This window comes from Moschus berezovskii, chromosome 22 (assembly GCF_049115385.1).
Source record: "Moschus berezovskii isolate FMDL1 chromosome 22, NW_MosBer_1.0, whole genome shotgun sequence".
Taxonomy (NCBI): domain Eukaryota; kingdom Metazoa; phylum Chordata; class Mammalia; order Artiodactyla; family Moschidae; genus Moschus; species Moschus berezovskii.
Window position 1 is genome coordinate 6,438,340 of NC_142481.1, and position 27,974 is coordinate 6,466,313.

At 45.2% G+C, this 27,974-nt stretch overlaps 1 protein-coding gene across 7 annotated transcripts; it reads left to right on the forward strand.

The window, feature by feature from the left end:
* The first annotated feature begins 10,617 nt into the window (after nucleotides 1-10,617).
* On the forward strand, nucleotides 10,618-27,941 carry SIGLEC5 (sialic acid binding Ig like lectin 5). Of its 7 annotated transcripts, none has more exons than XM_088830090.1 (10): nucleotides 10,618-11,028; nucleotides 11,125-11,514; nucleotides 11,728-11,997; nucleotides 12,188-12,259; nucleotides 12,517-12,771; nucleotides 12,849-13,133; nucleotides 13,358-13,448; nucleotides 14,518-14,599; nucleotides 18,032-18,097; nucleotides 27,359-27,496. In XM_088830090.1, the coding sequence occupies exons 1-9, from the start codon at nucleotides 10,800-10,802 to the stop codon at nucleotides 18,059-18,061; spliced, it is 1,704 nt and encodes a 567-aa protein (XP_088686216.1). In that variant the 5' UTR covers nucleotides 10,618-10,799; the 3' UTR covers nucleotides 18,062-18,097; nucleotides 27,359-27,496. The 7 variants fall into 7 exon arrangements, with proteins under 7 accessions (XP_088686216.1, XP_088686215.1, XP_088686217.1 ...); XM_088830089.1 differs by lacking the exon at nucleotides 27,359-27,496 and adding an exon at nucleotides 18,208-18,278; XM_088830091.1 differs by lacking the exons at nucleotides 18,032-18,097; nucleotides 27,359-27,496 and adding an exon at nucleotides 15,089-15,409.
* The last annotated feature ends 33 nt before the right edge of the window (nucleotides 27,942-27,974 follow it).

Here is a 27,974-nt window from a genome sequence, read left to right on the forward strand (position 1 = left end):
TCTTCTTTGCTGTTCAGGAGTCTAAAAATTATTTTATGAAATCCTCTCATCAGTGTTTTCATTTGCATGCAGTGTGCTGGCTGTCCAATTATGAAATCTTTTCATATCTCAATATCCTTTTAAAATTAAAGTATAGATGATATATAAATTTATGCTGGTTTCAGGTGTACAACAGAATGACCCACCACAAAGTATATTACAAAATGATCACCCTGACAGGACCTAATTACCAGCTGCCAGCATGCACGGTGTTAATGACTGTATTCAATTACCATAGCTTTGTAGTAGAGTTGACATCAGAGAGTGTCATGCCTCCAGCTTTGTTCTTCTTTCTCAAGATTGTTTTGACTATTTGATGTCTTTGATGGCTTCAATAAAATTTGAGGATTATTTGTTCTAGCCCTTTTCAAAGTGCCATGGGTATTTTAGATAAGGATTGAATTGAATCTGTACTGCAAGGATACAATGGACATTTTCACAATATTCATTCTTCCAATCTGTGAGCATGGTATAGCTTTCAATTTCTTTGTGTCTTCTTCAGTTTCTTTCACCAATGTCTTATGTCTTTTCTCCTTGATGAAGTTTATTCCTGGGTATTTTATTCTCTTTGATGCAATTGTCCATGGGAATGTTTCTAAATGTTTTCTTTCTGGTAGATATCTTCCTGCATTTCCCCAGTACTGCATAGAATCATATTTTGTGTATGTATTGGGGACAGCAGGAAAAAACAGTCCTTGGAACGGGAAATAGCTTCACTCAGATACTAGGTGTCATGTTGCAAAAACTCACCCTTCATTCTCACCACAGAAGGTCTTTTCCTGGGTATCTGTCTGGTGCCCACGCTGGTGGGGCCAGGAGTCATCTCCCCAATCCTCCACCCACTGTCCTGGGGTCTAGAACTGTTAACAGCACTTCCTTTCCCCAGCACAAGAGGGAGCCTCCTGGGCCACATTACTTTATCATCCTATGTCATTTAGTTTCCTCTTCGTCTCGTCTTTTTAAGGTTTACACATCCAAAACTATCATTAGTATTTCACTGCCAAGTGAATACCACCTCAATAAAATATTACTATTGATTTGTTTCTAAAAATCTATGCATGGGATGTCCCTGGTGGTCCAGTGGTTAAGAATGCACCTGCCAATGCAGGGGACACCGGTTTGAATCTTCCCTGGTCTGGGAAGATTCCACATGTCCTTGAGCAACTAAGTCTGAAAACCATAGAGTTGCCCACGGTGGCAACTATTGGAGCCTGTGGGCCCAGAGTCTGTTCTCCACAATAAGAGAATCCACCCCAATGGGAAGCCTGAGCACCACAACTGCAGTGTAGACACTGCTCCCTGCAATGATGACCCAGCACAGCCAAAAATAAGTTTTTAAAAGTATAATATATTCACTTTTCACTGATAGGAAGTTATAACTCTTTTGTAATGTAAAAATGGTTGCTTCATGTCCCCAGTTTCATTGCTTGTATTATTTTATGTTCTATTATGATGGGCGTTACCACTTAAAGATGCATTTGGTCCCTAAATAATGATGTGCGGTCTTTGAAAGGGTCGACGGATGGCAGCACAATGTCTGGAGATACTGACAAACTGGGGGATCCAAGAAAGGCATAGAAATGACACACTGGACATTGGGACATTTAAACTGATTGTTCAGAAATCACATACCTCTGGCCCCAAGCCAACCAAATAAGAAAAGAGCAATTATAATAAAGATACAAATCTGCTGTTATTTCTGTCTTTATGGTTATGTCACACCCTCTCCTTATCTCTGCTGAGAATTCTCTATCTTTTAAAATAAACTTTGCCCACGTGAGTGTTTTTGAGTTTGCAGAATTCATTCTTCGGCTCCGGGAACATTACTGAGTTTCATGTTTCAGTGGGAGATAACTAACCAATCCAATCACATGAACCACAGCCTCGTCTAACTCAGTGAAACTATGAGCCATGCCATGTAGGGCCACCCAAGACAGACGGGTCATGGTGGAGAGTTCTGACAAAACATGGTCGACTGGAGAAGGGAATGGCAAACCACTTCAGTATTGCCTTGAGAACCCCATGAACAGTATGAAAAGGCAAAAAGATAGGACACTGAAAGATGAAATCCCCGGGTCGATAGGTGCCCGATATGCTACTGGAGATCAGTGGAGAAATAACTCCAGGAAGAATGAAGAGCTGGAGCCAAAGCAAAAACAACACCCAGTTGTGGATATGACTGGTGATGGAAGTACAGTCCAATGTGGTAAAGAATGATATCGCACAGGAACGTGGATGATAGCTCCGGGAGTCAAGGTAAATTGAAAGTGGTCAACAGGAGATGACAAGAGTGAACATTGACACTTTAGGAATCAGCGAACTAAAATGGACTGGAATGGGGGAATTTAACTCAGATGACCATTGTATCTACTATTGTGGGCAAGAATCCCTTAGAAGAAATGGAGTAGCCATCATAGTCAACAAGTGTCCGAAATGCAGTACTTGAATGCAGTCTCAAAAATGACAGAATGATCTCTGTTTATTTCCATGGTAAACCATTCAATATCACATTAATCCAAGTCTATGCTCTAAACATTAATGCTGAAGAAGCTGAAGTTGAACGGTTCTATGAAGACCTACAAGACCTTCTAGAACTAACTCCATAGAAAGATGTCCTTTTCATTATAGGGGACTGGAATGCAAAAATAGGAAGTCAAGAAATACTAGGAGTCACAGGCAAATTTGACCTTGGAGTATAGAATGAAGCAGGGCAAAGGCTCATAGAGTTTTGCCTAGAGAACACACTGATCATAGCAAACACACTCTTCCAACAATAGAAGAGAAGACTACACATGGACATCACCAGATGGTCAATACCAAAATCAGATTGATTATATTCTTTGTAATCAAAGGTGGAGAAACTCTACACAGTCAGCAAAAACAAGACCGGGAGGTGACTACGGCTCAGATCATGAACTCCTTGTTGCCAAATTCAGACTGAAATTGAAGAAAGTGGGGAAAACAATTAGACCATTCAGGTATGACTTAACTCAAATCCCTCACGATTATACAGTGGAAGTGAGAAATAGATTTAAGGAATTAGATCTGATAGACAGAGTGCGTGATGAACTATGGACTGTGGAGGTTCGTGACATGGTACAGGAGGCAGTGATCAAGACCATCCCCAAGAAAAAAGAAATGCAAAAGTGCAAAATGGCTGTCTGAGGAGGCCGTACAAACAGCTGAGAAAAGAAGAGAAGTGAAAGGCAAAGGAGAAAAGGACGGATATACCCATCGGAATGCAGAGTCTCAAAGAACAGCAAGGAGAGGTAAGAAAACCTTCCTCAGTAATCAATGCAAAGAAATAGAGGAAAACAATTGAATGGGGAAGGCTAGAGATCTCTTCAAGAAAATTAGAGGTACCAAGGGAACTTTTCATGCAAAGATGGGCACAATAAAGGACAGAAATGGCATGGACCTAACAAACAGAAGATATTAAAGAGGGTGGCAAGAATAAACAGAAAAACTATACAAAAAGGATCTTCATGACCCAGATAATCACCATGATGTGATCACTCACTTAGAGCCAGACATCCTGGAATGTGAAGTCAAGTGGGCCTTAGGAAGCATCACTATGAACAAAGCTAGTGGAGGTGATGGAATTCCAGTTGAGCTATTTCGAGTCCTAAACGATGATGCTGTGGAAGTGATGCACTCAATATGCCAGCAAAGTTGGAAAACTCAGCAGTGGCCACAGGACTGGAAAAGGCCCATTTTCATTCCAATCCCAAAGAAAGGCCATGCCAAAGAATGCTCAAACTACCACACAGTTGCCCTCATCTCATATGCTAGTAAAGTAATGCTCAAGATTCTCCAAGCCAGGCTTCAACAATACATGGACTGTGAACTTCCAGATGTTCAAGCTGGATTTAGAAGAGGCAGAGGAACCAGAGATCAAATTGCCAACATCTTTTGGATCATTGAAAAAGTAAGAGAATTCCAGAAAAACATCTACTTCTGCTTTATTGACTATGCCAAAGCCTTTGACTGTGTGGATCACAACAAACTCTGGAAAATTCTGAAAGAGATGGGAATACCAGGTCACCTGACCTGCCTCTTGAGAAATCTGTGTGCAGATCAGCAAGCAACAGTTAGAACTGGACATGGAACAACAGAATGGTTCCAAATTGGGAAAGGAGTACATCAAGGCTGTATATTGTCACCCTGGTTATTTAACTTTTATGCCGAGTATATCATGGAAATGCTGGACTGGATGAAGCACAAGCTGGAATCAAGATTGTCAGGACAAATATCAATAACCTCAGATTTGCAGATAGCACCACCTTTATGGCAGAAAGTGAAGAAGAACTAAAGACCCTCTTGATGAAAGTGAAAGAGGAGAGTGAAAAGGTTGGCTTGAAGCTCAACATTCAGAAAACTAAGATCATGGCATCTGGTCCGATCATTTCATGACAAACAGATGGGGAAACAGTAGAAACAGTGGCAGACTTTATTTTGGGGGGCTCCAAAATCACTGGATATGTAGACTGCAGCCATGAAATTAAAAGACGCTTACTCCTTGGCAGGAAAGTTATGACCAGCCTTGACAGCATATTAAAAAGCCAAGATACTACTTTGCCAATAAAGGTCTGTCTAGTCAAAGCCATGTTTTGTCCAGTAGCAATGTACGGGTGTGAGAGTTGGACCATAAAGAAAGCTGACTGCTGAAGAATTGACGCTTTTGTATTGTGGTGTTGGAGAAGACTCTTGAGAGTCCTTGGACTGCGAGGAGACCCAGCCAGTCCATCCTAAAGAAATCAGTTCTCAATATTCATTGAAAGCACTGATGCTGAAGCTGAAACTCCAATACTTTGACCACCTGACGCAAGGAACCAACTCATTGGAAAAGCCCCTGATGCTGGGAAAGATTGAAGGCGGGAGGAGAAGAGGATGACAGAGGGTGAGATGGTTGGATGGCATCACCAACTCAATGGACATGAGTTTGAGTAAACCCTGGAAGTTGGTGATGAACAGGGAGGCCAGGCGTGCTGCAGTCCATGGAATCTCAAAGAACCAGAGAAGACAGAGTGACTTAACTGAACTGAATAAGTGTAACCAGCAGATCAGATGTACATGTGATAACCTGGAGGGGAAACAGGGGTCTGAAACTGGAAGGGCAGTCTGGGGAGACTGAAGTCTTGTAGGATGTGATGCTATTTACAGGTAGACAGTGTCAACATTGATTTGGATTGAGTTGAGTTGAATTCTGAGATGCACTGCTGGTGTCTCAGAATTGCTTGTGGGTGATGGGGTCGAACAGACAGACATGTTGGAATTGGGCCCAGAATCATCTACATTTATTTTCTTATACTAAATCTGTAAACCCAGTGTTGTTTAACCTTACAGCACTTCATGTGGCCCCTCCTGACACCCATCCTTATAATCAACTTTAAACCTTTCAATTGCCACATGTGGGGACTGGCCACCGTTAGTCATGGCTGCTCTAGAACATGCATCCAAGGAGTGGAAATGTTGGGTTCTCATGTAAGAACATGCTCGGCTTGCCGTATGAAGCTGTTTTCCTCTCAAATGCGTGGGCCAACTTACATTTCAACAACCACTGCTCCACGCTTTCCCAGCAGCTGGTGTTTTGAGAGACTTTAATAGGTGGCGACTTGGAGCACGTACCTTATTAGCGTCTTAATGTGCAGGTTCCTGACTGCAGTGGTGTGGTGCAGCTTTCCATTCCTTGACGGTCTCCTTGTGCGTTGTCCTCGATGAAAGTCCTGCTCATTTGGGCCCATTTCTGTGTGTCTCTTTTACCTTAGGCATTGTAGAAACTCACATTTTGGCTACTGTGACTTTGATGGTTATCTGTGCCATCAGTATCTGCTCCCACCTGATGGCTTTCAATTCGGGACTCCCAGTGCTGTCTGTTATGAAGAGTTCTTCATTTTAATACAGCTTGAGATTTCAGTGTCTGTCTGAGAGATGGTGTTCTTTCTGTATTGTTCAGGAATCCTGCCCTACCACAGTTCATGGAGATACCTGCTCCAGTATCTTGCAGCAGCTCTACTGTTGGTCTCTCTAAATAGGTCTTCAGCCCATCTGCACTTGATTTTGGTTCCCATATGAGCTAGGGGTGCAGTTTCATTTGACTGGGTTCAGATCCCCTTTGCCCACTGAGTGATTGAAACACCTGTCTCTTTGTCACCTCTTCTGTCACCTTTTCTATTACACATGACGCTTCCTGTGGTTGGGGTTTATTTCTAGGTGCCCTATTCTGTTCCACTCGTCTACTGGACCATCCCTCTTTCGGTCCAAAAGTTTTGTTCTACTATACTGTAATATCCCCTGGAGAAGAGAATGGCAACCCAATCCAGTATTTTTGCCTGGAGAATCCCATGGACCGAGGAGTCTATTGGGTTACAGTCCATGGGGTGGCAAAGAGTCAGACACGACTGAGCAACTAAGCAAGCAGGCAGGCTGGTATATATCTACACAACTTGCAGAGCCAGACCTCACACATTGTTCTTTTTCAATGTACCCTTGCCATCCTTGAAATGTCTGCTTCATTGTAAATTTTACAGTGGAGTTACTGAGTTCCACAGATGTCCGCTTGGGATGTGGTGACATACGCTTTGCTTCTGCACATTAGTTGGAGTAGAATGGATATTTATATTCTTTTTTCAAACCCCCAATATGGTGTATTTTCCCATTTATTTATATCTTTAATATCCTTCAAGACCAATGTATAGTTTTCTCCATTGAGGCTTTGTATATCCTTTCATTGTAAACCCTACTAAATGTTAGATGGATTCCAGGTATATCCTAATTTTTGATGCAACTGTCTATGGCTCTCATACAGTTTTATATTACTGTGGTATGAGAAAGTAATTGATCTTTTTTGGCCGAGTTGCAAGGCATGTGGGACCTTGGTTCCCTTTCGGTTCAGTTCAGTTGCTCAGTCGTATCCGACTCTTTGCGACCCCACGAATCAAAGCACGCCAGGCCTCCCTGTCCATCACCAACTCCGAGTTCACTCAAACTCATGTCCACAGAGTTGGTGATGCCATCCAGCCATCTCATTCTCTGTCGTCCCCTTCTCCTCCTGCCCCCAATCCCTCCCAGCATCAGAGTCTTTTCCAGTGAGTCAACACATTGCATGAGGTGGCCAAAGTATTGGAGTTTCAGCTTTAGCATCAGTCCTTCCAATGAACACCCAGGACTGATCTCCTTTAGATCCTTACCAGAAACCAAATCCCCATCCCTCATCTTAGAATGCGGATGCTTGATCACTGGACCACAGGGAATTCTGCAATGGGTTTTTAAAATTTGAATTTGTCTCAAGTTATGGTGCTCTCTTGTTAAACCTCTAAGTGTATCTGTATAAACTTTTGGATTTCTCTACGTGCAGAACTTTTATGAAGACAAATCTCTTTTTTCCTTTTGATTGTTGTACCTTTTACTGGCGTTCATTGACTGGCTCGGCTGGAGCCTACGCTGCTCCGTTAACTGTGATGTTTCCTGAAGACACCCTTCCTCCTTTCAGGAGGTTTCTCTTTCATTTCCAGTGCGCTGTGGGCTTTATCACAGAGGCGTTTGCAGTCACCAGTGTTCATCTTTCTCATCTCTGCAGATTTAATCAGTAAATCAGGGACACACACAGGGACAAATCGGTAGCCACACTAGAAGCCACACTACGTATTGTATATTTCCACAGAGGCAATAAAACACAAGTAATTGATTACGCAGGTATTGAAAGGCCAGTGGAGTCTGTCAACCAGGGAACACTCTCTTAGTTTTGGACTACACTAATCTAAGCTCCCAACTTAATGTTTTTCAAATCTTTTACATATATAGATACCTATTTTCTTTGAGATATAGGTATAACATTGTCTTAGTTTCAGGTGTAAAATACAATGATTTTATATACTTACATACTGCAAAATGATCACCAAATATGTCTAATTAACATTTATATGTATAAGGCTAAAACTTTTTTTGTGATGAGAAATTTTAAGATCTAATCTTTTAGCAACTTTCAAATATACAGTATAGTATTGTTAACTGTATTAGTGTCCCTAATATTTTAAATATAGTCACCGTGATGTACATTACCTGTCCATGACTTATTTATTTTCTTCCTGGTAACGAGTACCTTCTGACCACTTTTGCCCATTTTGCCAAAGACTCCACTCTCTACCTCTGAGAATCACCAGTTGTTTCTCTGTAGCTATGACTTTATATTACTCGTTTCTCGTTCAGTTCCATCCACTCATGAGATCATGCAGCATTTTTCTTTCTCTGTCTAACATAATTCATTACCCTAGTGCCCTGCCCTCCCATCCATGTGTTGTAAAGGTAGGATTTCCTTCTCTTTTTCCAGCTGAGGAATGATCACGAGTATGAACACACCACAGTGTCTTTATTGATTCCCTCATCACTGGATGTGGAAGTTGTTTCCATGTCTTCGCTGCTGCATGTAATGCTTCCGTGAACATGGGGTGCATCACTTCAGTTCAGTCACTCAGTCGTGTCCGACTCTTTGCCACCCCATGAACCGCAGCACGCCAGGCCTCCCTGTCCATCACCAACTCCCGGAGTTCACCCGAACTCATGTGCATTGAGTCGGTGATGCCATCCAGCCATCTCATCCTCTGTCGACCCCTTCTCTTCCCGCCCCCAATCCCTCCCAGCATAAGGGTCTTTTCCAGTGAGTCACCTCTTCACATCAGGTGGCCAATGTATTGGAGTTTCAGCTTTAGCGTCAGTTGTTCCAATGAACACCCAGGACTGATCTCCTTTAGGATGGACTGGTTGGATCTCCTTGCAGTCCAAGGGACTCTCAAGCCTCTCCTCCAACACCACGGTTCAAAAGCATCAATTCTTTGGCGCTCAGCTTTCTTCACAGTCCAACTCTCACACCCATACATGACCACTGGAGAAACCATAGCCTTGACTAGACGGACCTTGGTTGGCAAAATCATGTCTCTGCTTTTTAATGTGCTGTCTAGGTTGGTCATAACTTTCCTTCCAAGGAGTAAGCGTCTGTTAATTTCATGGCTGCAATCACCATCTGCAGTGATTTTGGAGCCCAGAAAAATAAAGTCTGACACTGTTTCCACTGTTCCCCCATCTATTTCCCATGAAGTGATGGGACCAGATGCCATGATCTTTGTTTTCTGAATGTTGAGCTTTAAGCCAAGTTTTTCACTCTCCTCCATCATCTTTTCAAATTACTGTTTTCATTCTTTAAAGGCCCCAAAGTGAAAGTGCTTGATGGTTCTCTTTTTAGTTTTCAGGAACCTGCAGAGTGTTCCCAATAGCGGCCACACCAATTCACATTCCCACCAGCCCTGCCCAAGGGTTCCCTTTACTCCACGTCCTCACCAACACTGCTTGTTTCTTGTTCTTTGACCGTCCCAGCTTGACCTTTGCTAGACACCAGCCGCTGTGAAGGGGTGCTGCACAGCCCTGCAGATCCTGGCCTTCTCCAGTGCCTGCTTGTCCAGCAATGCTCCCGCAACAGGTGAGGAGTGAGGGAGAGATCTCGTCCCCTCTCGTTCCCCTGGACCCTGGGCAGGGCCAGTCCTGGGTTCTGTGGAGCCTGACATTGACTCAATGTTCAGATCCCTCCTTAGGCCAAAAAAAAAAAAAAAAAAAAAATGGTGTCACTGAATACAATACAGACATGGCCCCCAAATATAAAATGTGACCCCCAGGCCTCCTGTGCGGCTCTGAAGTGTTTTCAGGGACTGAGAACTAAGAGCAAATGTTTGAACAAAGAAGCTGCCACATTTCTTATCAATCAGAAAACTCCAACAATTCATGAATCTGTGAGCCAGGAACCTGGATGAAGGCCAAATATGGATTTCCTAAAAGTCTCAACATCACAGGCACATCACATCTGAGTTTCTTTCGAAATGAGAAACCTATGTAATCAATCACAAAGCATAAAATGCTGAAAACCAAAAGACAAGATATTTATTGCAGACTATTTTTCTTTCTTCCTTTTTTTTCCAGTCATGACCTAGGCCTTGTGGGGTCGTAGTTCCCAGACCAGGAATTGAAGCTGGGCCAGAGGCAGTGGGAGTGCAGAGTCCTAAGCACTGGGCCACCCTGCCATTTGTCTCAGGGGTCAGGCACACCTATCACACCTGCATGACACCTGTTCCCAGGTGTTGGCCTGATCCTCTTTGATTGCCTCTATTTAGGGGAATAGCCATGTATATTAATTAATGTGAGTGTTGTACTAATAAAGTGTTAGTCAGTCGTGTCTGACTCTTTTCGATCCCATGGACTGTAGCCTGCAAGGGTCCTCTGTCCATGGAATTCTCCAAGCAAGGATACTGGAGTGGGTTGCCATTCCCTTCTCCAGGGCATCTTCTGACCCATCTTCCTGGCCTGTGTCCGGGCTGGCTGGTCCCACAGACCATCAGATCCATGACGAAGCACAGCCCGTGTGCCCTGTTCTGAAAACCCTTCTGGGCGAAGGAGCTTTGCCCGCTCAGCTTTCCTTCCTGGGTTCCACCCTCCACCGTGTGTGAGTCTTCCTGCCCAAGTCTGAATGGTTTTGAGAAATGTTTCAGCACTCTTTTCCAGAAAGTCCAGTGTTTCTCTGATGCAAGGTCGGTGCCACCCGAGGACTGGGGCTGGACCCGGTTTCTCTTTCTGGTTGTGCCGGCCGCTGGGCAGTCCACCGTGGACCCAAACATCACTGGACGGGTGATCGTGTCAGAGCCACATGCGGTGAAGCCTCTCGGCCTCTGGGGGCCTCAGGATCTCCCCCTGCAGCGTGGGGTGTGGGTTGGGGGTGGATGGGACCTTTTGCCTTCTCAGGGCTGCCCCTCCTCCACGGCCTGGGGCGTCCAAGTTCCCCTTCTGTGCTTGGCCAAGGCTGTGTCTCCGTCACCCTCTGGCTTCCTGTTGGGGCTTCCTCGTTGCCTCCCCACATTTGGGGCGCTTCCCTCCCTGATCCGGCTCTGTGCTGGCGGACGGACGCCGACATGGTGCCCCTGATGCTGCTGCTGCCCCTGCTGTGGGGGGGTGAGTGGGGGAGGGGTGGGGGGCCGGGGGTCACGGCTGGGGGAGGGGGCACGCGTGGGGAGGGGCTGGAGTGCAGCTGAGCCTCTGTGTCCCCAGGGTCCCTGCAGGAATCTCCAGAGTACGAGCTCCGAGTGCAGGAATCAGTGACGGTGCAGGCGTGCATGGACGTCCATGTGCCCTGCTCCTTCTCCTACCCCTGGAGTTCACGGTATTCCAGGTATTCCTCTAGCGAACTCTACATCTCCTGGTTCCGGGAAAGAGACCACCCAGACAATGATGCTGTGGCCACAAACAACCAATGGAAACGAGTGAAGCCAGAGACCCAGGGCCGATTCCGCCTCGTCGGGGACCCCAGCAACAACGACTGCTCCCTGAGCATCAGAGAGGCCAGGCTGAGCGACTCAGGAAAGTACTACTTGCGAGTGGAGAGAGGACCTCATGTGAAATATAGTTACAGAGAGAAGGAGCTGAATTTGCAGGTGACAGGTATGACAGGGGGCCCAGGAGAGGACCCTGGGGCGTGGAGACTCCTGTATGAGAACAGGGACAGGATACAGGAGCCCTCCCTGCTCCAGGCCCTGGGGTTTGAGGGTTCAGAAGAGACCCAGAACTGGGGATGAGTTGTGACCCTGACCCTCTGGGTCTCCACACCCCTGCGTCCAGGCATCTCCCTCTGTCTCCTCATCTCCCTTTCTCCAGGAAAACCGAACATCCACTTTCTGGAGCCTCTGGAATCCGGCCGCCCCACACATCTGACCTGCAGCCTGTCGCTAGCCTGTGATAAGAGACACAATCTCCTGTTCTCCTGGGCGGGGGACGCCCTTGATGCCATGAACCCAAACACCCTCCACTCCCCGGAGCTCACCCTCACCCCGAGGCCCCAGGACCATGGCACCAAACTCACCTGTCGGGTGACACTCCAGGGATTGCTGGTGACCCTGGAAACAACCGTGCAGCTCAATGTCTCCTGTGAGTGTGGAGGGGCGGTGGGGTCCCTGAGGGCAGTGGTGTGTGTGTGTGTGGAGAGAAGGCCAGCCTACTCGTCTATGGGTAGCTGAGGAGCTGAGGTGGGGAGTGGCCTTGAAGGACAGCGGCCCTCCCCTTCCTGGCTTCCCTCCTGGGGTGCTGGTCAGTTTCCATCCCACCCCTCCCTCTGCAGCAAGCCCATGTCTTTCTGCCCCAGATGCTCCAAGGAACCTCCGCATCAGCCTCTCCTTCAGAAACGTCACAGGTAGGAGAGGACTTCTTCTCTTCAGGGCTGGGTCCTGCTCCTGGGACCTCCTCCAAGGGTTGGGTTGGTGGGCTTGAGTGTGATCAGATATGGGAAGAGCATGGAGAAACTCTCCACCCCACCCCACCTCCCATGCACTAGACCACACACACCTGCAATACACACAAAGACAATGCGCAGATGGTAATAGATCCTGGGAAGGAGGGAGGAGGAGACCTCAGCCTCCCCTAGATCTCCTACCGCGCTTTCCCCCAAAGCCCTCAAGATTCTGCAGAACACCTCATCTGTTCTCATCTCAGAGGGCCAGGCGCTGCAGCTGCTGTGTGTTGCTGACAGCAACCCCCTTGCACAGCTGAGCTGGTTCCGGGGGTCCCCAGCCCTGGAGGCCACCCCGATCTCCAGCACCGGGGTCCTGGTGCTGCCGGATTTAGAAACTCCAGAAGCAGAGTTCACCTGCCGGGCTCGGAACCCGCTGGGCTCCCAAAACACCTCCCTGAGCCTCTCCGTGGTCTGTGAGTGTGGGGGCCCCAGGGAAGGACGGGGTTCCAGTGGGGAGAGGCGCCCTGATCCCTCCCATCTCTCCCCACAGCTCCCCCTCAGCTGCTGGGCCCCTCCTGCTCCCAGGAGGACCAGGGTCTGCGCTGCAGCTGCTCCTCCCAAGCCCGGCCGCCCCCCTCCCTGCGATGGCGGCTGGGCGAGGGGCTGCTCGAGGGGAACTTCAGCAACGCCTCCTTCGAGGTCACCTCCAGCTCCGCCGGGCCCTGGGCCAACGGCTCCCTGAGCCTCCGCGAGGGGCTCGACTCCGGCCTCAGCCTCAGTTGTGAGGCCCTGAACGTCCACGGGACCCAGAGCGGGTCCGTCCTGCTGCTGCCAGGTCAGGGGTCTGTTGGCGGGAGAGGCTTAGAGGGGCAGGAGTTATGATCTTAGAAGATGATGCTTGGCGGGGAGAGGGGCTGGGGTTGGCGCAGAAGGTGCTTTTTAGGAAAGGGGGCTCCTTCTCAGGCCTGAAGAGGCTCTCCAGAAAGTTCTGCAAGGAGGCGGGAGGGCAAGAGACCGAATCTTGGGAGCGTGATCGTCTCCTGGCCGTCTTCCCTGCAGGGAAACCTGCATTCCTGGTTGCTGGGGCTCTTGGAGGTGCTGGTGCCATGGCCTTGCTGTTCCTGTGCTTGTGCCCCCTTTTCTTTTACATGTAAGTCTGCGTTCTTGGGGAGGTACAGGGAGGTGTGTGGTAGGGAGTGTGGAAGGAGGTCCCTAATCTCAGAAATGTGGAGAAGCATAGAGTGGATTCAGAGGTTGCTAACAGCCTTAGCGAGATGTAATTCCCATGCATTAAGGTATACAGTTCATTGGTTTTAGTCTATTCAGAGCTGCGTGTCTTTGACAGTGATTTTGACAGAATTTTTGCATTAGCCCCAAATGAAAGAGAAACCAAAAGGAAATCCACACCCCTGATCATCCCCTCCATTCCACCCTCTGCCCTAGGCAACCGCTAGGCTGATTCCCATCTCTCTAGAGTTGTCTGTTCTGGACATTTCAAATAAGGGCAGTCATAAAATATGTGGTCCCATGTGACCGACTTCTCTCACTTAGCGTGATGTTTTGAAGGTTCATGCATGGCAGTCCTTCACTCCTTTTTTTAAAAAAAAATCACTAATTTTTGGCCATGCTGGGTCTTGGTTGCGACACACAGACTTCTCATTGCCATGGCTTGTCTTACTGCAAAGCGCAGCGGTGCGGGTTTTCAGAGCTGCAGCTTGAGGGCTCTAGAGCGCAGGCTCAGTAGCTGTGGCGCACAGGCTTAGTTGCTCAGAGCCACATGGAATCTTCCCGGACCAGGGATTGAACCTGTGTCCTTTGCACTGGCAGGCGGATTCTCACCCCCTGTGCCACCAGGGGAGTCTCCGTCATTCTTTCTTATTTCCAAACAATGTTCCATTGGATGAATGGAGCACATTCTACTCATCTGTTCATCCACTGATGGACATTTGGGTTGTTTCCACATTTTGGCCACCATGACTCAATAATAATGACACTCATGTACAAGTTTGTAAGTCGAGTCTGTAGTGATGGAAATTCAGTCTTGGCCAAAGTCCTGGTCATCCAAGAAGATGAAGCACTTACTTCTGCGTCAGGAAGGCCTCTGGGTCTGGTGTTTCAGAGTCTGGATGCCCGAGCCATTGTATTAGGGGTGGTGGGGGGCAGCTTGCCCACCTTTGTCTGGGCCGCCCTGACTGCAGCTCACTGGTTTCTTCTCTTAGACTGAAAGCCCGTAGAAAGCAGGCAGCCACGAGACCAGAGGGTGTGGATGATGAAGACCCAGTCATGCGTACCGTCGCCTGGGTGAGTGATGCGCGCGTCTTCTCTGGCCGTGGGGGCCCCAGGCACGTCTATTTGGCAGATTCAGTCTAAGTCCGTCAGTAGTTCCTGCTCCTGCCTGTTCCCCCAAGCAGACACCTGGGAGCTGGCTTCCCTTCCGTTCTTCCCCTTCACCTCCCAGGCCCAGTGGTCCTCTGCTGACCACTGAGCCTATTCATTTCTTTACTCGATACAGGCTGCTAGAGCTATCTCCCCCTAAACCAGTACTTTCCAGCCATTCTGGAGTCTCAAAGCTGTTGCTTGCTCCCACTGCGTAGAGAATCAAGTCATAATCGTTGGTCTGATATATGATGTCCTTCCTGGGGTCTCCCCTGATGGCCACTCCAGCCACTGGTCTTGCCCTAGGGTCCAGCTACACTGGCCTTCTCCCTGTGTCCAGAGAGATCTATTCCCTTATGACTCGGAGCCTTTGAATATACAGTTCCTTCTACCTGAACTAGGCTTCCCTTGTAGCTCAGATGGTAAAGAATCCGCCTGCAATGCAGGAGACCTGGGTTCGATCCCTGGGTTGGGAAGATCTCCTGGAGAAGAGAATGGCTACCCACTCCAGTATTCTGGCCTGGAGAATCCCAAGGACTATACACTCCATGGGGCTGCAAAGACTTTGACACGACTGAGCAACTTTCCTTTCACTACCTGAGCTGCCCTCCCTTTCCCAGTTCAACCATCCACCTCACTGCCTCCTTCCAGCTGCAAGGTCAACATCTCTTAGTCTGGGAACCTTGCCTTCTCCCTTCCTGTCAGTGTCTGTCCCTTCCTTCTCTCCATCCACAGAGTCCTGTGTCCATCCCGCACACGGGGTTACATCACACAACATCACTGCGTTGACCTGTCTCCACTTTCTCATCATATTTGTAAAGACCTTGAGAACGAGGGCTGTAATTTTCTCTCACTCCATCCCTGTCCAGAAATACCCCGCTCCCTTTTTTAAAATTGGGCTTGTGTTGCCCTAAATGGAATTATCCAACATGCTTTGTTCATCACCGAGCTAGTATCAATGGAACAAGCAGTATTCACTTTTAACTTACTCATCGTTACACATGATATGATAAACACGTGTAAACCTACCATCCAAGCTGAGGCTTAAAACACTGATGATAACTTTCATCTACCCTTCTACTCTGACCCGCCCCCAGTAACCACTGCTCTGAATCTTTTGTTGCTGGTGTTACCACATATATTTCTACCCAAAATATACACTCCTTATTTAATTGTTTCTGAACCTTCCGAGGGTGTCATGCGCCAGGTTCTCTTCTTGGACTTGCCTTGTAGATGCAGTATTGTACAGCAAAGATTCATTCATGCTTTTGCACAAAGTTGCAGTTCCCCATTGTATAATGATGCGTCTTACGATTATGTCTATTATCTAAGCTCCTACTGATGGACATTGGAGTTGTTTCCTGGTGTTGCAAATACGAACATTCCGTATTCATGTCTCATTGTATTCACATGTGAGAGTTTTCCTTTAGCATTACTTAGGAATTTGATTACCAAGTCACAGGGTCTGTAAAGTTCCTATTTACAAGACCATGACAAATATTTTCCAAAGCATCTGTGTTCACTCATACTGTCATCTATGCCTATCAGATTCTGTTAATCTACGATCTCTTCAACACTTGGTTTTCTCAAAAAAAATTTTTTTTCGGTCATCTCACATTCTCACTATGGAGTGGATTTGCATTTCCTTGGTTACCAATGAAGATGAAAATCTGTCTACAGCTTCAGCAGCATTTGAACATCTTTTCCATAAAATGCTTGATCCTACTGAATGACCTTTTCTTATTAGATTTGAGAGTTTTATACATTTTTATGCTTTTTAAAAGATTATATCCATTGTAAATATCTTCTCCCAGTGAGTAGCTCATACTTTACCTTTTTAAAGGTGATGTTTGATGATGATAAGTTCTTAATTGTAATAAGAACTTTGGGGTTTAAGAAATTCTTCCCCATCTTAAGATGTAGAAAGATATTCAAGGATAGTTTCTACTAAAAGTTTTCTGTTTTCCTTTCGACATTTAAAGACTTCATCTATGGGAATTTGATTTTTCTGTGTGGTATGTTCCTTCTTTCTTTGTAAAATAGTCCTTCACTCCCTCCTCTGTGGATCTGCCATTCATCAAAATTCCACATGTGGGTGGTCCTCTTTCTGTGACATCTTCTATTCCAATGATCAATTTTATTGTCCTTGAGTCAGAACTATGTCTACACTCAACAGACTCTATAGGCTCAAAAATAAGTCCTGGTATCTGATAAAGCAAGTCCTTCTGAATCTTCTTTCAAAGTTGTCTTGACTATTCTTGGACCTCTGCTGTTCTATTTAAATGTTAAATTCAGTATGTCAAGTTCCCCAAAATACTCCCGTTGGAGTTTTGATTGGAATTGCATTGAACCTATAGGTCAATCCAGGAAGAGTGTATTTGTTTGTGAATTCAAGTCTTCTAATCCAAGAGAACAGATCATCTCTATTCATTTAAGTCTTTTTAAAAAATGTTTTCAAGAAAGATGGAGAATTCCTTCACACGGGTCTTGGTCATCTTTTCCTATTCTAGTTACTGTATAACAATAACTAGTATTTAAAAATTTTTTTTATTCCTAAACACTAGTTATTGCTACTACTGTACGTGCGTTTTCTGATTGCTCATTGCTGTATGCAGAATGAAAAATAATTCTTTTCAAGTGTGAGGGTTTATTTTGTAATTTAAAAAAATCTCAGATTGGTCTTGAGTGTCATTTAAAATCCTGTTGCTTGGGTAGCTGGGAAATTCTTATATCTTACTTGTAACCCTGCTGAACCATCCTTTTTCAGAGATAAATATACCATCTGAAAAATTTGTGATATTCTTGCTTTTAACTGTCATGGCTTGTATAGATAGTCTTCATCAGGGTTCAGTTCAGCTCAGTTCAGTCTCTTAGTCATGTTCGACTCTTTGCGACCCCATGAACCACAGCACGCCAGGCCTCCCTGTCCATCACCAGCTCCCGGAGTTCACTCAAACTCATGTCCATCGAGTCAGTGATGTCATCCAGCCATCTCATTCTCTGTTGTCCCCATCTCCTCCCACCCCCAATCCCTCCCAGCATCAGAGTCTTTTCCAGTGAGTCAACTCTTCACATGAGGTGGCCAAAGTATTGGAGTTTCAGCTTTAGCATCTCTCCTTCCAATGAACACCCAGGACTGATCTCCTTTAGAATGGACTGGTTGGATTTCCTTGCAGTCCAAGGGACTCTCAAGAGTCTTCTCCAGCACCACAGTTCAAAAGCATCAATTCTTTGGCGCTCAGCTTTCTTCACAGTCCAACTCTCACATCCATACATGACCACTGGAAAAACCATAGCCTTGACTAGACAGACCTTTGTTAACAAAGTAATGTCTCTGCTTTTTAATATGCTGCCTAGGTTGGTCGTAACTTTCCTTCCAAGAAGTAAGCGTCTTTTAATTTCATGGCTGCAATCAGCATCAGGGTAAGGAAGTTCTTTTCTATCACTAAATAACTTTAAGTTTATATCATACATCTCAGTTGAACTTTTCAGATACATCTACTGATATGATTTTCCCCATAATCTGTTACCAGTGGTGAGCGAAACAGTGCAACATTTTCTATGTTGAAACTAGCATTCCTGAGAAAAGATGAAATTGTTCACAGTGAGTGTTTCTGTTTCTTTTCTAAAACTCCAGTAGATTCAGTTTGCTGATGTTTTGTTGAGCACTTCTGCGTCTGCATGCAGTAGTAAAATGGACCCCTGTCTACTGTTTTGTTGAGCACTTCTGCGTCTGCATGCAGGAGTAAGATGGACCCCTGTCTTCCTTTCCCCTCTTGCTGTTTTCTTGTTTGAGTATCAAAATAATATTGAGGAATCGTAGAATCTTCCCATTTTTTCTAGTAATATTATCTGAAAGAGAGTGTATAAGATTGAAATGATCTGTTTCTTGAATGATTAATAAGTTTCACTTGTATATCCCACCTGGGTCTGCCCTTGTCTTTATATGTGGCTTTTCCAACTCAGTCATTTTGTGTGTCCGTTAGTGAGATAACAGCTTGTTCATTTCATCTAAGTTTTACAATTTGTTGACAAAAGGTTATGAGTAGTAGTCTCTTAATTGCATACTGTTTAATTAGGATTAGTTCCCCTTTGGGGGCTTCCCTGGTGACTCAGGAAAAGAATCCGCCTGCGATGCGGGAGACCCGGGTTTGATCCCTGGGTCGGGAAGATCCCCTGGAGAAGGAAATGGCAACCCACTCCAGTATTCTTGCCTGGAAAATCCCATGTGGCAGAGGAGCCTGGTATGGCTACACTTCATAGGACTCTGGCAAAAGAGTTTGTCAGACAGGACTTAGCAACTAAGCAACAACAACTTAGTTTATTAATATATAGCACCCTTCTTTCATTATAAAAGTTTTTATGGATAAATTTCTCTCAAAACACCACTTTAACTTCACCTCACACATTTTGAAACGTGTTATTTTACTACCAGTCAGCTCTAAACATTGCTAAAACCCTACTGTGATTTTTTTTTTTGAATCTTAAATTATTAGGGATTTAAAAAAATTCAAATGTAAGGGACTTCCCTGGGGGTCCAATGGCTAAGACTCTGAGCTCCCAATGCAGGGGGCCCAGGTTCAATCCTTGGTCAGAGAACTAAATCCCACATGCTGCAGCTAGGACCCAGTGCAGCCAAATAAATAAATTTTTAAAAATCCAAATGTATGGGAATTTTAAAAACATCCTTCCATCCTTCAATTCTAACTAAACTGATTTTTGTCAGAGTACATTGTTTTGATGATATCTACTTTTTAACTTTGTTGAGACCAAATCTTTACTGATAGGTCTTCCTGAACTGTCATTATCTGAACTCTCATGATAGTTTATTTGTCAATTTTCCCCTGGGGTTCTATCAAATATATTTCTTACAGATGATGTATTTTTAAATTAAAACTGTATAGTTTAGAAGTATCATATCTTCTCACATTTAACCACAACTTGTGATTGTCTCTGTCCCTAGTGACACTTTTTGTTTCAAATCTGTTTTGTTAGATCTTAAGATAGACACACCGCTTTGTCTTTGGTTAGTTAGATATCTGGTATTTTTCCATCCTTTCCTCTCCCCACCCACCTCTAACATTTTATTTTTTTATGCTTTTATGATTCTTTTGAATAATATATGACTAGGTTTATTTTTTCTTAATTTTATCTATTATTTTTGGCTGTGCTGGGTCTTCGCTCTGCGTAAGCTTTTCTCTAGCTGTGGCCAGCAAGGGCTACTCCCTAGTTGGGGTGCACAGGCTTCTCATTGCAATGGGGTCTCTTGTTGTGAATCTCAGCCTCTAGAGCACAGGCTCAGTAATTCTGGTGAACGGTTTTATTTGCCACGAGGCATGTGGGATCTTCCTGGACTCAGGGATCAAACCCGTGTCTCCTACATTGGCAGGCAGATTCTTTACCACTGAGTCACCAGGGAAGCCCTATAAACAGGGTTTTGAAAATCCAGTTTGACATCCTCTGTCGAGTTCACTCTATTTGTATTTTTTGTGGTTCTTGATATGCGTGGATTTCTTTGTGCTATTTCACCTTCTCCTTTTGCTTGGTTCAATTTTTTTCAACATTTCATTTTCTCCTCTCTTATTAAAAAAAATGTAACATCTCTGTCTTACACCTAACAAAAAGAACTCGAGTGCTTTTGTATCTTTTGGTGTCCCCACCATTCACCTTCTACGGCCATGCTGCTTCTTTCTCCAGATCTCCAGTTTTCATTCTGCGTGATTATGAACACACTCAACATTTTTCTATTCTCTGGTCATTAAAAAAAATACACAGCTACACATTTTACTGAGGTAATCTGATCACCTTGATATCTTATATTTGTTGCATGCGGTTTCTTAGTTTTCTTATTTTTATTTGCATTCTTTGTATTAGTTCTTTCTCTTAACGTGCTTTTAATTTGGGATTTCCTGTATTGAGACTTGTATCTGAAATATTTTTATGCCCCCACAATTGAATTTCATTTGGTAGACTCTCAATTCCAGGATCAAGGTGATTTCCTTTGGATACTCTGAACACTTGATTCACTGTTTCTTGTACCTGGTATCCCTGTTAGAGGTCTCCAGTCTCACACATTGGCAGGTAATCCACTCATTCTCCCTGGAAACATTTACATGTTTCTCCTTGGTTTTGACAGTCTTAAGATGAACTGTACTTTATTTGGTTGTGGGTTTTTCCTTGTCTTTTTTTCTTGTGTTTGAGAGGTACTTTGTGCTGTTGTGGTTCATTTTTTTCTGTAATTCTGACAATTTTATCTCCACTATTTTTGTCCAAATATCTCTTCCTCTTTTGGTTTCATTTTTATCTCATTTGGGGACTACTGGGACTTCCCTGGTGGTTCAGTGGTTAAGACTCCAGGCTCCCAGTGTAGAGGCACAGGTTTGCTCTCTGGCCGGGGAACTAAGATCCCACATGCCGGTGGTGTGGCGCCCCCAGAAAGCACGTCATTTGGGGACTATTTTCATCTGGACACTGAGATTTTCTATTTCCTTCGTCACTCATAGCCTTTATTTCTGTGTGTTCTGTTCTTCACACTCCCCTGCTTCCTGCTCTGGGAGACTTCAAAGGTTGCTGCAGCTCCCTGATGCGCTTCAACTGTGCTCACTCTATTCTTCATCCCACCATTGGGCCCTTCCTATTTTTGTATCTCAGACATCATATTTCCATGTTTTACAGAACTGCACACACATTTCCTTTTTATGTAAATTATGTGATTACCTAACTTCTTGTTCTACATTTTATATACATAATTACTGATGTGTATAATTTTCTTTTCCAGTCTTACTGAGATATACTGGACATATAGCATTATATAAGTTTAAGGTGTACAGAATGATTTGATTTACATACATCATGAAATGACTAGCCCAATAAGTTTAGTGAACATCCATCATCTCATACAGATAAAAAATTAAAGAAATAGAAAAAAATATTTTCCTTGCCATGAGAACAGTTAGGATTTACTCTGAATAACTTTCATCTGTATCATGCAGCAGAGTTAATTCTAACGATTACGTTCTACATTACCTCTCTGCTGCTGCTGCTGCTAAGTCGCTTCAGTGGTGTCCGACCCTGTGCGACCCCATAGACGGCAGCCCACCAGGCTCCCCCGTCCCTGGGATTCTCCAGGCAAGAACACTGGAGTGGGTTGCCATTTCCTTCTCCAATGCTTGAAAGTGAAAAGTGAAAGTGAAGTCGTTCGGTCGTGTCCAACTCTTAGCGACCCCATAGACTGCAGCCTACCAGGCTCCTCCATCCATGGGATTTTCCAGGAAAGAGTACTGCAGTGGGGTGATATTGCCTTCTCCTCTCTAGAACTTATTTATAACTGGAAGTTTGTACTTTTTGACCACCTTCATTCAGTTTCCCCATCCCCACCTTCTGCCTCTGGTGACCACAAATCTGATCTCTTTTTCTGTGGGTTTGCTTGTTTCTTCATTTTTGAAGTATAAGTGATTCGATATTTCTGTTTCAAAATGATCACCATGCTGTTTAGTTATAATATGTTACCATTCTGAGATATTACGAAACTCCAATACTTTGGCCACCTCATGCGAAGAGTTGACTCACTGGAAAGGACTGATGCTGGCAGGGATTTGGGGCAGGAGGAGAAGGGGACGACAGAGAATGAGATGACTGGATGGCATCACCAACTCGATGGACATGAGTTTGAGTGAACTCCGGGAGTTGGTGATAGACAGGGAGGCCTGGCGTGCTGTGATTCATGGGGTCACAAAGAGTCGGACACGACTGAGCGACTGAACTGAACGGAACTGAACTGAGTGATGTACATAATTTCTTTTCCTGTTGCTTTTTTAAATTTGGTGGATAATTGCTTTACAATGTTGTATTGGTTTCTGCCACTTAACAATGTAAATCAGCCACAAGTATACATGTGTCCCCTCCCTCTTGAACCTCCCTCCCACCCCCACCCCATCCCAGCCCTCTAGGTTGTCTCAGAGCACCAGGTTGAGCTCCCTGCATTATACAACAACTTCCCATTTGCCATCTGGTTTACATATGAAAATACACAGAGAGAATGGACTCGTGGACACAGCTGGCAAAGGAGAGGATGGGAGGAACTGAGAGAGTAGCGTAATTTCTTATTCTCACGTTCATGATGTAACGTCAGCACTTACTCCTCTTAGTGCATTTATCATGCTTAGTTTAAAACTCTTGATCAAAGTGTTTCAATACTTGTTCTTTGAAGGTACATGACGTTCCCAGCCTCCTCTGGTTTGTTTTTCTTCCAGGGCATTTACACTGTGCAGGTGCTCCGTCCTCTGGCCTGGAAGGGGCATATTCCCCAGGGATGTTAGCTTTTTGGTCTGGATTGTTGATTGGGTGAAGGTGAAGGGCAGATGCTGGCTGGGTTGGCTCAAAGGAGTGACGGGGACCAGTCGCAGGGCGGAGTGCCCCGGGCACCAAAACCACTGTCCACCAGTCCCACTTCCTGTCCACCGCCCCCTGCCCCCGAAAAAGCAATGTAAGTCACCCCTTTGCCTTCCAACCCCAAGGAGAAGGAGCTTTGGATTCTGATCCAAAATCTCTGTGGATTTTGATCCACCAGACTCTGGAGTTTGGAAAGAAGAAAGGGAGGGCAAGAGTCCCAAAGGCCAGTGAGGCTCCACGGCGTCTCTCCTTGTCTTCCCCTCAGGGAGCCTTCGGTGCTCATCCAGCACTTACCTCTGGACACATGCACATAACCCTCTTGTCCACACTCTCTGAATTCTGCAGACAATGACTGTCCCAAGGCGAGGGTGGAGGAGAGAAGGGAGCAGAATTCAAGCACATCTGAGGGAACCTGTTCTTCCTCTAAAAGCGTGTCACCTCCCGAGCCCCATGTGTTCAAATTAGCTTTAACTTCCCCCAGGAACCTCAGGGTGATCAACTGATTAATCGATCAATTGAAAATTGATTTATAAAATTTTGTCATCCTGTAGCTCCATCTATAGTTTTTGATTGTTGGATCTTGGTGAACAGAGCCAGTGGTGTGTGTGAATTCACTATCTTGACAGGAGCCCTGAGAGAGCTTTGGTTTCCCCAATATGTTGTTGTTGTCGTGTTCAGCTGCTGTCAGACTCTGCAGCCGCATGGACCGCAGCATGCCAGGAACTGTCCTCCACTGTCTCCTGGACTTTGCTCAGATTGATGTCCATTGAGTCAGTGGTGTTATCTGACCGTCTCATCCTCTCCCCCCACTTCTCCTTTTGCCTTCAATCTTTCGAAGCATCAGGGTTTTTTTTTTTTTTTCTGATAAGTTGACTCTCTCAACCTTTCTGTAACTTCGATACTGTAGGCAGAATAGTAAAGCAATGAGCTGCATAATCCCTGGAGTTCATCCTCCTGTGTCCAAGTCCTTGACTCAACCACTTCCAAGCTGTGTGACCTTGGACAAGTTAGTTAACCTCTCTGCTTCTGTATTTTCTCTTCTGGAAATGAGACCGTTGCTATGCTGGTACCTGTTCCATTGGGTTGCTACAAGAAGTGCTTAGAAATATGCCTAGGTCATGGGAAATTGCTTACAACTCTTACCTAATGTTACTATTGCCCTCTCTAATAAGGAACTGGACATGCAGGCAGGTATTTGGGGCTGTTTCACTTCCTCATATGTCCTCATTTGAAAGAAGAGCACTTAATGGCACCTAGCTCATAACCAGCACTCAGCAAAGAGGTGATGAAGAGCCGGATGAAGGAATGAACTTAGTGCTTTCTCCTGTTTATTCATCTGAGCTGCATCTTGTCTTATGCACGCTCAGTAACCTAATTGTGTCTGATTCTTTGCAACCCCATGGACTGCACCCCACCAGGCTCTTCTGCCCATGGGATCTCCTGGGCAAGAATACTGGAGCTGGTTGGCATTTCCTACTACAGGGGATCTTCCTGACCAGGGATGGAATCTGCATCTCTTGCACTGGCAGTTGGATTCTTTACTACTAGCACGACCTATTAACAGACACATGTTCTTATTTCTCCCTCTTTGGTTACAGAAGGGTCAATACACCTAGCTGTTTTGTCATTTCATCTTGCTCATGCCTAATATGGGCAGCTCTGTCTAGATGTGCTATCTTTTTCTGAGGTTGTGAAACTGTTTTTTCCTAACCTGGAATTCTTTTTCTTTCCTTTATGAGCTACTATTTGAAGGCTAACGAAGATATAGCATCTGAATGCAGAGTTCCAAAGAATAGCAAGGAGAGATAAGAAAGCTTTCCTCAGTGATCAATGCAAAGAAATAGAGGAAAACAATAGAATAGGAAAAACAAGAGATCTTTTTAAGAAAATTAGAGAGATCAAGGGAACATTTCATGCAAAGATGGGCTCGATAAAGGACAGAAATGGTATGGACCTAACAGAAGCAGAAGATATTAAGAAGAGGTGGCAAGAATACACAGAAGAACTGTACAAAAAAGATCTTCACGACGAAGATAATCACAATGGCGTGATCACTCACCTGGAACCAGACATCTTGGAATGTGAAGTCAAGTGGGCCTTAGAGAGCATCACAACGAACAAAGCTAGTGGAGGTGATGGAATTCCAATTGAGCTATTTCAAATCCTGAAAGATGATGCTGTGAAAGTGCTGCACTCAATATGCCAGCAAATTTGGAAAACTCAGCAGTGGCCACAGGACTGGAAAAGGTCAGTCTTCATTCCAATCCTAAAGAAAGGGAATGACAACGAATGCTCAAACTACCGCACAATTGCACTCATCTCACACGCTAGTAAAGTCATGCTCAAAGTTCTCCAAGCTAGGCTTCAGCAATATGTGAATCGTGAACTTCCTGATGTTCAAGCAGGTTTTAGAAAAGGCAGAGGAACCAGAGATCAAATAGCCAACATCCGCTGGATTATGGAGAAAGCAAGAGAGTTCCAGAAAAACATCTATTTCTGCTTCATTGACTATGCCAAGGCCTTTGACTGTGTGGATCACAATAAACTGTGGAAAATTCTGAAAGAGATGGGAATACCAGACCACCTGACCTGCCTCTTGAGAAACCTGTATGCAGGTCAGGAAGCAACAGTCAGAACTGTACATGGAACAACAGACTGATTCCAAATAGGAAAAGGAGTACGTCAAGGTTGTATATTGTCACCCTGCTTATTTAACTTTTATGCAGAGTACAGCATGAGGAACGCTGGGCTGGAAGAAGCACAAGCTGGAATCAAGATTGCCGGGAGAAATATCAATAACCTCAGATATGCAGATGACACCACCCTTATGGCAGAAAGTGAAGAGGAACTCAAAGGCCTCTTGATGAAAGTGAAAGAGGAGAGTGAAAAGGTTGGCTTGAAGCTCAACATTCAGAAAACGAAGATCATGGCATCTGGTCCCATCACTTCTTGGGAAATAGATGGGGAAACAGTGGAAACCATGTCAGACTTTATTTTTTGGGGCTCCAAAATCACTGCAGATGCTGATTGCAGCCATGAAATTAAAAGACTCTTACTCCTTGGAAGGAAAGTTATGACCAGCCTAGATAGCATATTAAAAAGCAGAGACATTACTTTGCCAACCAAGGTCCGTCTAGTCAAGGCAATGGTTTTTCCCGTGGTCATGTATGGATGTGAGAGTTGGACTGTGAAGAAAGCTGAGCGCCGAAGAATTGATGCTTTTCGACTGTGGTGCTGGAGAAGACTCTTGAGAGTCCCTTGGACTGCAAGGAGATCCTACCAGTCCATTCTAAAGGAGATGAATCCTGGGTGTTCATTGGAAGGACTGATGCTAAAGCTGAAACTCCAATACTTTGGCCACCTCATGCGACGAGTTGACTCACTGGAAAAGAGTCTGATGCTGGGAGGGATTGGGGGTGGGAGGAGAAGGGGACGACAGAGAATGAGATGGCTGGATGGCGTCACCGACTCGATGGACATGAGTTTGAGTGTACTCCGGGAGTTGGTGATGGACAGGGAGGCCTGGCGTGCTGTGGTTCATGGGGTCGCTAAGAGTCGGACACGACTGAGCGACTGAACTGAACTGAACTGTTGTTGTTGACACACTCGTCTATAGCATGATGGTATAGGGATGTGTGGACAGACTTAGAGAAAAGAGAATGGCATACCAGCGTCTGGGTACCCTCTTTTCTGGGAGACTTGGGTTCTGCTTTATTTTCGTTTTTGTTTTATGGGACCCAGGTCCAAGATTCAGAATTGCCATCTCTTCTGGTTTCTGCACAAGCTAGTTCATGAGTCACACCAGAGTTAGAAATTAGCTGTGTTTGCTTGTCTCTAATCCAGTCCTCCTAGGACTGCAAGCTGCCTGAGGTCAGGGTCTATGTCTGTTCTCTCACACTGCTCATTTGGCCTCTCACCCAGGACTTGGTACAGGGTACACTGTCACGAAAACAGCAGGTCTGGGTTTGAATCCTGGCTCTGCCATCCACTCTACGAGTGACCTTGGGCAAGTTACTTCACCTCTCCCCACCTGAATTTTCCTACCTGTAAAATGGAAATAATAATAATATCACTCCTACTGGGTTTCTGTGAAGGTTAAATAGGATTCATAAGCCCGCAGTGTGGCCCAGTCAACCTTGACAAAATTGTAAACGAATGAGTGAATATTTGAGTTCACAGGAAGCATGTGAGGAATAAGAAGATGAGCGAATGAACATCCCGTCTGCTGAACTTTCCTTTGGGGATCAGGCCTGCTTACTCCTTCTCTGACTCTTTTATCTCCCTTTTTCTTAGGGTTCCAGGGAAAAGCCTTGCTCGGACAGCCCCCCTGACCAGACGGTGCTGTCCCCTGCAGAGGATGCCCCATCCCCGGAGGAACAGGAAGAGCTCCATTATGCCTCCCTCAGCTTTCATGAGATGCCATCTCGGGAGCCTCAGGACCAGGAGGCCACCAGGACTGAGTACTCCGAGATCAAAATAAGCTAAGGAGGACTCATCCAGACCTCGGTCCCAGCTGGGGGAACCACAGCCTCTGTGGGGACAAGGAGACGTCAGGGACTAGTTGATGAAGCCTTGGTGGCAATATCTAACTACTGTACGAATGTCCCCACGTAAAGCAGAAAGAAGACAGGTGATGGGATTAGAGAAACTTAGGCTCCCAGGCAGGTTCCAGCGCTTCCTAAGGCATTGTCATCAAGCGACTCAGTCCACCTCTCTGCGTCTCGGTTTTCTGTTCTGTAAATCAGAGATTATGTGTCTTACCTCCAAGTTGGTGAACATTAAAGAAAGAACATATAAAAAGAAATAAATAAAGGGGTAAAACCTCAAAGGAGAAAAAGGAAGAACATATTAAAACCAACCAACAGAGGTCCCATCACATGGCGTGTGCGTAGTGTCTGCTGGTTCCTCT